Genomic DNA, 12,610 nt, shown 5'->3' on the forward strand with positions numbered 1-12,610 from the left:
CCTTAGACTCTTCCAAACCCTTCGGCATCTCCCCTTTACCCAACAATTAATCTCCTTAACAAATTAGCCTTCCTTGGGAGCAGAAGTGGCTCAAGCAGTAGAGCACCTGCTTCCCACATAGGAGGTTCCAGGTTTGGTCCCCAGTGCCTCCTAAAATATATATATATATATATATATATATATATATATATATATATATATATATATATATATATATATAATAAAACAAGCAACAGGGGAGCTGATATGACTTGGTGGTTGAGCACTGGCTTCCCACATATGAGGTCCTGGACTCATTCCCAGACCTTGGTACCATTAAAAAAAAAAAAAAATAGCCTCTCCCACCTCGCCTTCCTTTCTCTGGCTCTCTGTCTGTCCTTTGCTCTGCACAGAAATGAAGTCATGGTTCAGAAAGAAGTTCCAGAAGATTATTTATGGAACACAGTAGAAGTCACTTAGGAAGAATGTGTCCAGATTTCCAAGGCAGCATGGGAGAGGCAGAAAAGTATACATTTGGGAATTAAACGAACTGGGTTCACATCCAGAGAAGTCAGTTCTCCTTTGAGTTTTGTTATCCTCATTTCTCAAGAGAAGATGATAATCATGCTGCCACCTCAAACATTCTTTTGTGAAAAGTAAGATATTATGCCTGAGCATATTTTTTCATTATCATCTGGGCAAATCCCTCATGCTAACCCAGTGGTGATCAAACCTCACACACTTACCTGACGAGCACTAGACGCATGGACTATATCCATGAATTAATCAACCAAAATGCAAGTTTTAACATTAACTCAGTGGCTGGAATAGGAAATTGGTATATGGGCCATTGTCCCCTGTCCTCTGCTACGGGCCTGCTCTTGTGGGTTTGATAAGCTCATTTGGGGTGTTCTTGAGGAAGACAAGTTCTTCACATGGGGTTGTATTGCCACCGAAGCCTCCTTTCTGGTATTGGCATTGAAAAATGGACTCTGCTCATCCTCCAGGAATCCTCTACAGCTCTGCACAAGCATTCATAATGATGATGGCAGAGATGTGATGATGCTACCACCATTTCATGAATGCCAAACAGTGTGCTAAGCACTTTTGCATTTTCTCATTTGATCCTCCCAACAACCCTATAAGGTTGGTCCTCTTATCCCCATTTTACAGATGAAGAAACAGGCTGGGAAAGGCTCAGAATCTTCCCAAGACACAGCCACAGCTGGGATTTGAGTAACTCAGGCATCTGACTCTTGAGCCTGAACCCTAAGCACAGTGCAGAAGCCTTACATTTGGTGCAGAAACTTCTATAATTTTGGGAGAGAAAGGAAATCATAGATTCATTTCTGCCAGATGCCTCTCCCTTTATAGTTTTTCCTTCTAGTCCCCCCTGAGACCCTGTTTTCCCTACCCCAGACCCCTTCAAAGGTCTCTGTCCAAGCAGTTCTCTCCCCAGCTACTCTCTGTGGTCCTTTCCTGAAATAAGACAAAGTTATACTCACTTTCTTTTCTCCACAGGGAAGTGGCCACTCTTTAACATAATTGAATGATATGTTCAGATTGGAAATTATTTTGCCTTCTTAGCATCTAAGTAAGCAAAAAGCACAATGGGATGCTCTGAAGTGATTTAGAATCTCAGAGAAAGCCTACCCACCCAACCCCGTAAAAGTTTATCTCAGAAGTTATTTCTGTTTCGTAGAATCAAAAAAATTCTAAAACTGGAAGGATGTGACTTTATGGATGAGAAAACTGGGGCCCAGACAGTGAAGCAGGAAGGAGCCAAACATCAATAGACTGTTTTCTAGTCAGGTAGTCTACTAGCTACCTTCACACATAGCATGCCCTCCCCACCCAAACCCTTGGTGTTCAGATTCCGTTATCATTGTCGTGTATCAGAGTGGAAGAAACTGAGACTTTAGGAGGAAATGTAACTTGTCCAAGTTCACACAAGTAAGTAGACCCAAGTCTACTTGGCCCATCACACCTCACTGAGAGCCAAAGAGATGAGGTGCTGGCCTAGACCAGGGTGTATCAAAACTCAGAAACGGAGAGAAAACACATGAAAGAGATCATGAATTACGACGCCAACTCTGAGCACATGGACAAGAAGACACATTGCTTTGCTCTTCAGTAAACTGGGGGTTAAAGTGTGACAATTCCACAAGCTCCTCATGAGAAGTGATTCCAGGAATAAGGGGATGGGCCTCTGGAGAGGAAGAAGTCCTGCATACAATAGCCTCCAAACTCAAAGGACTCAACAATGACTTTGGCCCCAGATGTAAGGATGGTAAATAGGATGCCTGAGCTCATCCCTTAGCAAATATAAAATACGCAAGGGAAACAGGAAGGAAAGGGATCAGCAACAATATTTAGTAGCTGATCCAGGAGGAAAAACCAAATGCCTGAGGGTGGCACACACGGTCTGCTAAGAGTTTAGTCCAGGATAGCCCAGGAAACAGGTCACCAAGGAACACTGGATGAGCTGAAAAACCCAACCAACTGAGAAGGGATCCGAGCCCCTAGCCTAAAACTGGCTGGGGCTAAAGAGTTTCCAATAGTGCTGAGTAGAACATACACTTCTGGTTGGAGTTCAGTGGGGGATTTAAAGTGGAAAGAAGTCGCAGTGAGTAAAACAATAGGACAGGATACAAATTCCACTGTCAGGCATGAAACAAACAAATATATATATGCATACCTTTTTTCCCTTAAGAAGCTTAGCTACTATGCGTTGGACCAGTAATAAATAATCAAAATGATTAATAATCCTAATAAAAATTCCTCATTTACAAAGTTTTCCCATAAACAATTTTATAGGATCCTCTTGGCATGTGTATAAATAGTGAGAGAAGAGATTGCTATCTCCATTTTACCTTTGGGGAATAGCTCAGAGAAGGCAAGGGGCTTGTCCAAGGACATAGAGCTGGTAAAGGTAAGTTAGGACTAGAGCCCAGGTACTGGTAAAGGGCTTCCAACCTGACTCATTGGGATCATCTTGGGAGTTTTTTAAAAAGCCGGGCGACCAGGCTGAATTCCAAACCAATTAAATCAGACCCTGAGGCTTGGACCTCAACAGTTTTCCAAGGTTCCCAGGTAATTCCAAAGTCCAACAAAACAAAAGAAAAAAATAAACCAAAGCCCGAGATTGAGAAACACTGTTCTGGTGTGTGTTTGATGATGATAGCAGAGCACTTGGAAGCAATTAAAAAGCCACATTGGATGTGTTTAAGCAGACGAAGAACGCATTCATTTACAAAATTAAAGTAAGAATACAATGACTGAGGTTTTTGTTTAAAAAAAAACACAAGGCAGAACATAGAGACCCAAACATCTTTGTCCCAGTCCCAAATTTCCCCATATTCCAGCAGTGATGTAGCCTCTGCTCCGATCATGTTTGGAGCCTCCTGCTTTGGCAATACCTGCACCCTTTGAATATCCAGTTTGTTGGTTGCAAATCTTTGCCCTCTGGGGATGGTTTGGTTTTTGGAAGAAGTCATGAGAAACCTTGTGATTACGGTGGACAATCAAGTTAGAGAAAAACCTCCATGTGATTGTGGCTCATAAGTGACTCTAAAGCCAATTCCCAAAGAGACTTGCCAAAAATTAGTAGGAATAAGTGTGTAGGGGACAACTTTGAAGGATGTTGTTGACCTGGATGTATTAGTTCTGCTCTGGTTTTTAGATTATTCTCCACACTTAGTGGTGTGGTATCTTATGTGCAACTGTAGATACAACCTGTTTCAAATCCCATCATTGCTAATAAGCAATTGTGATCTTGAGCATTATCTGAAGCTCCATTTCCTCACCTATAAAATAGGAATAATTTGCAGAGTTGTGCTGAAGGTTAATTAGATTAAGCTCCTAGTATTTTCGCCTAACCCATAGTAGATATTCAATAGACAGAAGCTGTATTAGTTTTCTATTGCTGCTGTCATGAATTACCACAAACGTAAAACAACATAAATGTATTATCTGTGAGTTCTGTAGGTCAGAATTGTAATATGAAACTAAAACCAAGATTTTGGTTATAATCAAGATGTTGGCAGGACTGCATTCTTTTCTGGAGGCTCTAGGGGAGGCTCCTTGTCTTTGGCTCTTCCAGCTTCTAGAGGCTGCTTTCATTCCTAGGCTCATGTCATCCTTTCTTCCTCTTCAAAGTCAGCAATGAATGGTCCAGTCCTCTCACATCACATCACTCTGACTTTTTCCATAGTCGCATCTCCCGCTGCCTCTCTTCTTTTGCCTCCCTCTTCCACTTTTAGGCACCCTTACATTGCCCCCATCCCCAGCAGATAATCCAGAATAATCTCTCTATTTTAAGATCAGTTGATTGGCAACTTTAATTCTATCTATCTGCAACCCTAATTGTCCCTTTCCCATGTAGCCTAACATATTCTCATGTTCCAAGAATTAGGACATGAACATCTTTGGTGGGGGGAGGGGGGTGGACATTATTCTGCCTACCATGGGAGCTATGAGTATTACTTTGTATTATTAAATAGTAATATATGTAACCAGGATGTGGAATAAAGGAACAAGCAAATTTAGAGAGGGCCTCTGGTTTGAGCTTGACCTCAGATTTGTAGGACATCAACCACAGCGGCAAATCATAGCAGAGAAAGAATTCCAGGGCAGGGACTTCTCACAAAAGTAACAGGGTACTCAAATCTGAATCCATGCTGGAGCTTGAATTTTAATAATAAGGATCAAGGGAGAAATTATAGTAGAAAAAAATAGTTGCTTTTTAAAAGAAATCATCATCCCCACTTATTTGATTACTCAGTACACAGGGCTGTTTTACCAAAGTGGAGTCCGATATGTGCCCCCCAAAAGCCCTATATAATGGGGAAAGAGATCTGACTGGTCTTTGATCTCTACCTCAAAGTGATCCTCTGAGGTTTTAGCAAGTCAGAGCTTATCACCTCAGTGGATCTTTATTAGAGGTAAATAAAGATGCCCGTCCTGATGCCCTCAGCCCCTAGCACTTGTTCGTTTCACTGCTCAGAGGCTTGCTTCCAGCACCAGCCTTACTGCTGCATTCCACAAGACTGTGCCATGAAGTGGCCCTATTTGAGGACTATTTTATCCCCCTTAACAAACTGTAAAGAACCTGCAGCCAGAGACAGTGTCTATATGTCACCCCCGCCCTGCCTTCTAATGTCTGCAGAGAGAAGGTATTCAACAGCTAGTGGATGAATTTAATTGGGAAAGATCTAAGCAGCAAATGAAGAGCTGATAACTGTGTCTAACAGAGCCGGAGAAGGAAGAAAATAGCTAAACCCAGGATGATGATGATCCCACCTGCACAGGGGCACGGAGGGCAAGTCAAAGGGTTTTCTTGGAGTTCCTGAGGCTGCCTGGACAACCAACAAGCCAGAATAATACAATGCTGAACCCAAAACTTCCACTGAAGAGCGGTGAGTTTTCCAGAGCCTTATTCCAGCCCCCAGCTCATACCTCCTGGGTTCATATTTGGATACAAGCTGCTCTGGGAGATGTCAAGGTCAAGAGAACAGTGTGAGAAAAATGCAGGAGTGGTCAAGGGGTGGCAGCAGCCACTGCACTGCCCTATCTCCTGATGTTCTGCCTGCTGGGGGGTCTTGGCCAAGGGGTTTAGCTTTCTGACAAGTAGGCAAGAGCTGGTCAGCCTCAGCTACAGGTCTAGGGTGCAGCACCAGCCATCTGCCTGCCAGGCACAGAATGGCTCTTGCAGCTAAGAGTCAGGTCACTATACGGCCTGATTTTAAGGGGTTTTTTTATAGAGTAGTCAAGTGATAAGTGTGTTGAAACAAATGAATATCAATGACAAAGATTTCAGCTTTGCCAGGGAAATCAAGTTTATTAGGCGTTTACAAGGGAGGGCCAGTGGTACTACAGAGAATTGTCTGAGCAAGCAGAGGAAGAGACAGACCCCGCTGAAGGAAACAGTGGTCAGGGGATGATCTGGAGTAGGCTGGGGTGGCTGGTGATCTTGACTGCCTTCCTGGGGCCACTGTAGCCACGCAGATTGTGTTTTCAGGCCCCTTTGATCGAACAAACCACGGCCGGGTCAGCGCTCTGGAGCCCTGGACCCTGCATCCTTGCTCCGCTGGCAGTCCCTGGGCTCTAGCGCACAAAGGAATTGCAGGGTCCGAAGCGGGGCCGGGGGGCACAGGGCATGCAGGCAGCAGGGGGGCCGCAGGGGGCACAGGCACTGGAGACACAGGGCCCGATGGGTTTGCCACATGCATTGGTTGTGGCGCAGGGGTTGCACGGCAGCCTGGAGACAAAGAATGGTGGGGAAAGGTGAGTTGAGGGAGGTTCGAAATCATATACCAGCAAGACCCCAAGAGTGAAATGTCTATCAGGACTCATCCTGGTCTGTAACAGAGAACGATGGCCTCCCTGTTGTACACTGGCCAGAGCACTAAACAGAAACTCCAAAAATCTGGCTTCTAGTCCCAACTTCGTCTATTCCTAGCTGATAACCTTGGGCAAGTCGTTTAATTTCTCCAAGTTCCAGTTTCTTTACCTATAGTGTAGGAAGGATACTGACTGATCCAGCCTGCCTAGTGGTTATTATAAGGTCAGATAGGTAAGTGGTTGAAAATGCTCTCTCTATACCAGTCAGTATTATAAAATGAAGGAAATATCATTGATCACATGTCAATATTACCCTAGGATGCAAAGAATTGGCTATACAATTTCAGTTTGTATCAAGCTCTTCTTGCCATCAGACAACTTCATATTTTTAATGATGGTCATACTGTGTTGTCTGAGTTCTGTTTGAGCATGTCTGGAGGGGAGGCATGGTTTCCATTCCCAGGCGTGCAATCTTTGAATGGAGTCCAATCAGCAGGACACTCCTGTGCATATGGCTTTATCAAACACCTCCAGCTGGATACTCACTTGCAGTCCTCGCTCTCCAGCAGGCCCCGGTACGTGTTGATCTCGCCCTCCAGCCGGGCCCGGACGTCCAGCAGCACCTGGTACTCCTGGTTCTGCCGCTCCAGGTCACCCCGGATCTCCGCCAGCTGGGACTCCACGCTGCTGATCAGGCACTGCACCTGGGCCAGCTGGGAGCTGTAGCGGGCCTCGGTCTCGTTCAGCGTGTTTTCCAGGGAGTTTCTCTGTGGTGGGAACATGAAGGGCATCAGGGAGGGGCTCCTCTAAGCCTTTCTCTACGTGGTTCCAAAGAAGCCACAAGCGTCCAGGTTAAGGAGAGTGCCTGGTCCCCAGGGGATGCCCGGGACTCCCGTTCCCCGACCCGGCCCTTCCCACCGCAGGGCAGGTCTGAGCCACACACACCAGGTTGTGCTGGGCCTGCAGCTCGATCTCCAGGGCGTTGACCGTGCGCCTCAGTTCGATGATCTCAGCCTGGCAGGACTGCACCTGCTCCGAGCTGGACACCACCTGCTTGTTGAGCTCCTCGGTCTAAAATGTCCAAAGGGGAGAAGCCAGGATCAGGCGCTGCCTCCAAGGCCCCGAGGGACCGCGGTCCTGCGTGGCCACGTGCCTAGGCGCCCACCTGCGTGATGAACCACTCCTCCACGTCCCTGCGGTTGGTCTCCACCAGGGCCTCGTACTGGCACCTGGTCTCGTTCAGCACACGGTTCAGGTCCACGGTGGGCGCCGCATCCACCTCCACGTTGAGGCGGTCTCCGATCTGGCTACGCAGGGAGTTGGCTTCCTGTGGGTACAAAAAAATGTGAGAGGGACTATCCTCAATGAAGAGCAAACTTTCTGAGAAATGACATTGCCTCTTGAAGCCCTGATAGTTTATTTCCTCAGAAAAGAAACTTTTAGTGGAACAGTCTATGATAGCTCAAGCAAAGTGCCCTGAGCTCCATGTGGCACAGCCTCCTCACTTATACTGTGCCAGCAGCTTGGATTCCAAAAGAATTCCCAGGAACTTGCTTGGATGCCACTGAAGAATGAACTAATACCCAATTTTCCCAGTTTGCAGATTAGAATGGTTGCAGAAGACCTCTGGATACAAAGAATGGACTGTACAATTTCAGACGGCATGTTAAACAATTCTTTTTCATTAAGTAAGAAATAAGATCATATCTTGGCTCCTCAGGAGGAGGAGCCTCAGATAATTTTTCACCAAGACCTGGAAAGGGTAAAAATTCAGATTCCTCAGGGCTGGTGCTGTGGACTTTGGAGGAGAGAAGTGACTTTGCACAGCTCTAATAAAGCATTGCTGGGCCTCATTCTACAGTTCAGTGACTGATCACAAGCAGATGGTGACACAATGGGAAACTCCAGTGATGCACCAGTTGTGAGTGAAAGATACATCCTATCTGGGACCATGGATAGGTTTCATCACCCTCTAATTTTTTCTTTCATTATGATGTTTTGGTGTTTTTCAAGGAAATTTGTAAATCTATCCTCAGCCTGGTAGTCTTGATTCTGCTACTCCAAATCACCGGAGCCATCCTTAGTCTGAGGCTGAACCAGATCTCTTGATTTCTAATTTCTGGGCTCACCTCCTCATGGTTCTTCTTAAGGCACAGCAGCTCCTCCTTCAGGGACTCCACCTGGGCCTCCAAGTCAGCCTTGCACAGAGTCAGCTCATCCAGGATCCTGCGCAGGCTGTTGATGTCGGCCTCCACCAGCTGCCGTAGGGACAGCTCCGTCTCATACCTGCACAAGGACAGGGTCAGGGCAGTAACTGGCAGAGCTTCAAGACCCACAGGAATGATCTTTGATAACCCCATTCACCTTGTCTTCCCACTATCTCCAATGAGTAGGACCCAGGAGACAGAGCTCTGGAGGCTCAGTTAAGACCCCATATTGATCCAAAATTTAACAGGTTGGTTTGAGAGCTCATCTATTTTTGTGATTCCCTTTGTTCGTTTTCCCAATCCTCTGCAGATTCCTTCACAACCAATGGATTGGTCTGTTATTCAGTAAGCTATGGAAATCCCTCTTCTTGAGACATTAAACACAAAGGTGTGGACACCAGGGCTAATTCTGGGCAACTCACTTTGTTCTGAAGTCATCTGCAGCCAGCTTAGCATTGTCAATCTGTACCACAAGCCTGGCATTCTCAGACTTGGAGCACAGGATCTAGGGAAAGAGAGGTTGCTCACAGAGGATTGAAAATAAATATGAAAACATCAACTTCTTTGAAATGTTTTTAAAAGCCATTTTGAAGGTAGAAAGGGGAAAGAAGGGACATGATAACACAGAAACAAGAAACACAACTTCTTGGCTTAAGATTGATAATCATGGCAACTTTCTTACTTAAAGATGACAGCAAGACCCCTCACCTTTTGCTGCAGCTCCTCGATGGTCCGGAAGTAGGACTGGTAGTCCGGGCACACGAAGGGCACCTGCTGCTGGCACCATTCATGGATGCGGCCCTCCAGCTCTGCATTCTCCCGCTCCAGCTGGCGCACCTTCTCCAGGTAGCTGGCCAGGCGGTCGTTCAGGAACTGCATGGTCTCCTTCTCGTTGCCATTGAAGGAGCCCTCACAGAGCCAGCCACAGGTGCCCACATTGGCAGGGATGTTGCAGGCCCCGGGCAGGGTGCAGCCGTGGCAGCTGGGGGCCACGCAGGGCCGAGAGGAGCAGCTGGTGCGGCAGCTCAGGTTGGGCAGGCAGCAGTTGTACGACATGGCGCTGGCAGGGTTTGCGGTGCCTGGAAGGAGGAAGAGTCCTGGTTCTCCTGGGAGTTTGTGCATCTCCTTCTTCTGGGGAGCATTTATACCTCTCCACAGAGGGTGTGGACACAGTATGTGTGTCTTTTTTCTTTTTACTTCTTTACTTGTTTGCAAATGCCAGTCCCTTCAATCTGGTATTTGCTTTCCTCAGAAGAGTCCCTCATCCCATAAAATTCTTTACTTGGGCTTCTTGCAGAGTCAGGACTCCTCTTTAGGCAGTAGACCCATGAAATCAGAGTTTTGTGGTAGACCTTCAAAGAGGCCACACATCCAGCCCAAGAATGTGCCCTCGTTAATTGGGTGTTGGCCCATCCTGTAGGCCCATAATCAGACTCATCTCCTGGCCCACTTGGTATTTCTAAATTGAGACTGGGATTGACTCAAAGAAGAAGTTGCATTCAGTGGCAGCAGTGGACTCTCTTTCTACCTGCATGAAGAAAAGAATCTTTAAATGCTGTAGCCCACAGACCTTGGAAACCTTGAAGTAAATGTTCTGGTTTGACTTGAGCCATGGCTGAGATTTTTGAAAAGCTGGTTGTATTTTAAGGGGCAGTGCAATGCCTCCTATATCACCTAAAAGAATTGTGGAGGGGAGAAAAGGCAGAGGCTTGATCTTTCATTTGAGAACAATTATCCCTTCTGAGAAAGGGATAGTTTTGAAAAGGGCGGAAAAATACTAGCTGAAAGATACATACAAGTGATTTTAAACTATCTAGGAAAGTCTCTGGAGGAAGCTATGAGATAAAGGCATGAATTGTTAACTTTTCTACTGAGGCATCCATGGCATCAAAACAGGGCAATTGGGGATGTTCAGGAGATTTAGCCCAAAGAGGCCTCCACAAGCAGGATATCCCCTGAAATCTGTCTTAAACCTCCACATGAATTTATTTCTATTCCATAATGTATCCATGTTTACTTTAACTTAAAAAATCAAGCTTCAAAGTTTCCAGTCCAACTTCCTAATGTTTTCCAGAATTCTCTAAGCATAATTGATACACCAGAAAGATATACCACACGCTGTCCTGGGCTTCTTGTCCCCCAGCCCACCTGGGTTACATGCAAGCTGCTTTAAGAGCCAAAGGTATAAAAAGGGACTCTTCAGTCTGTCTAATTGAATCCACGGATCTGGGCACTGGGAAAGAAAATGCTAACACACAGCATAAGCAGGAGATTTCATCAGGCAAGCCAGATGTTGTTTGGGGATGGTTTGGGTGGTGAAGGCCTGAGGAAAGGATGGCCAAAGTTCTGAATACATATAAGTTACATAATTATATACATCATCAGATACCACCTGCATCTCGGATGGCTGCACCCCACCCTCTGCTGTGGCTTTGGCTGCCAGCCAGGTCTGCTATTTTATTGACAACTTATTGGAGTCCTTCTCCCCGCAGAGATTTCATAATAGTATTCATCTGGTACTCTGCTTGAGTCTCAGATAAAAAGTCCTTCTTAAATATTCTTGCAGGTCATTATCACCACTTATTATAATGCCATTAAGATGAGTGATCCCACAGCACTACAAAGAAGGCCACGACTTATTATAAAGCCTAAATTTCTTTTTTCCTCTGAAACAATTAAAGGGAAGGAATAGGTGGGCCCCAAGGTAGGCATCCCTGAGACTTTCCAGTGAGCAGATGTGAGGCTAGGAGGCAGCAGCTTCCATCACACATCTCCCAGGCTTGGAACGAATGGAAAGATCGAGCTTCAGACTGATGAGAGCTCGGTTGTCGGGAATAGTGCAGTTCTTCTGCCTCCCAACTCTTGTCAGCTCCAAAGCACTGGCTTTCCTTCCTTCCTCCCCACCCAGGAAGCTCTCACCCTGAGCACGGACTAAATGTCAGCAGCATGCCACAAGCTCCCTGGTCTTATCTACTGATTGGCTGGTGTAGCCCTATGGAGCCTTTAGTCAAAGGAGAATGCTTAGTCTTTAAGTATGAGAAGATCCAAGGATTAGGCTAAAAAAAAAGCAAATATAAGATTTGTGGAGAGATGAGAGAGATGGAGGCAAGGAGAGGTATGTGTAAGAGAGAGAAGAACATAAAGGTGAGAAAAAGAGAAAACCTGAGATGAACCCTCGGACTCTGCAGGACCACGCTAACCAGACACCCATCTTTGAATGAATGAACCTAGAGAATGCAAAGCTCAGAAGCAGCCAAGACATCCTAAGGTGATGAACAGAAGAGTGACCTACCTGCCAAGTGTCCTGGGAGATGTAAATGGAGATGGTTCATAAAGGGTCTGCAGGCACTGGGACCACAGTTTGTGAAGCCTCTGAAAGAAGTGGCGTTGTTCCAATGTGTCCAGACAAGAGCATCACCTCCATGATCCAGTTTGAGATTTCTTTTTTTTTTTTTTTTTTATGGCTGAGAAATGCACTGTTTTCTACACCCAAGCAGAGGAAAGTCAGAAAGGAGCAACACTGCCTGTTCCTGAATAAGGAGTGTGGAGAGGAGAAAGGAAAAAAGAAGCAGGATGGTCAGATCTGCACTGGCTTCAGGCTGTGGTCGATCAGCAGCCACACAGTAGGATGCAGGAAAGAACAGGTTACCCTAGTTGGCTGCTGGCTACTTCTGAAGATTCCTCTCCCTGCTGGCAACCCTGCAGAATCTGAAATGGCAGAAGAATTCAGGATGGAGACAGCCAGTCTGGTGAGTAGGCATAATCTTGCCATCCCTTGTAAATCTAGCCTCTTTCTTGCCAGAAGCGTGAGTGAATTTGCTTCTTGAATTAGTGGGGCAATGGGACTCTAGGATTGTAAGGTCCCCTTGATCTCACACAGGTAAGGAGTGGACTTCCTATGCTCTCTTTATTTCCTAATTGATATATTTGCAAATTGTCTTCACCCAGGGAGGAATGGAGCAGCCAATGGACTAGCAAACCCATTGCATTTAGTTCAATTTATTTTTTAACACTTTTTTTAAAATTAAAGTTAATCGATCACACAGAACATTACATTAAAAAAAAAATAAGAGGTTCCCATA

The 12,610-nt window shown here is 45.7% G+C and overlaps 1 protein-coding gene across 1 annotated transcript; it reads right to left on the reverse strand.

The window, feature by feature from the left end:
• Positions 1-5,811: 5,811 nt before the first annotated feature.
• LOC101432954 (keratin, type I cuticular Ha1) lies at positions 5,812-9,711 on the reverse strand. Its single transcript, XM_004471613.3, has 7 exons — positions 9,237-9,711; positions 8,951-9,033; positions 8,451-8,607; positions 7,487-7,648; positions 7,267-7,392; positions 6,868-7,088; positions 5,812-6,238 (listed from the first exon to the last, which is right to left on the reverse strand). Exons 1-7 carry the CDS (start codon positions 9,648-9,650, stop codon positions 6,085-6,087), a joined length of 1,317 nt encoding a protein of 438 aa, XP_004471670.2. The 5' UTR covers positions 9,651-9,711; the 3' UTR covers positions 5,812-6,084.
• Positions 9,712-12,610: the final 2,899 nt, after the last annotated feature.

This window comes from Dasypus novemcinctus, chromosome 21 (genome assembly GCF_030445035.2).
Source record: "Dasypus novemcinctus isolate mDasNov1 chromosome 21, mDasNov1.1.hap2, whole genome shotgun sequence".
NCBI classification, from domain to species: domain Eukaryota; kingdom Metazoa; phylum Chordata; class Mammalia; order Cingulata; family Dasypodidae; genus Dasypus; species Dasypus novemcinctus.

Coding starts and splice junctions, on each gene's coding strand:
- LOC101432954 (XM_004471613.3), bottom strand. CDS start 9,650: ATGCACAAACTCCCAGGAGAACCAGGACTCTTCCTCCTTCCAGGCACC. Junction 9,034..9,236: donor TCGAGGAGCTGCAGCAAAAG/GTGAGGGGTCTT, acceptor CTCTTTCCCTAG/ATCCTGTGCTCCAAGTCTGA. Junction 7,393..7,486: donor AGGAGTGGTTCATCACGCAG/GTGGGCGCCTAG, acceptor TGGACATTTTAG/ACCGAGGAGCTCAACAAGCA.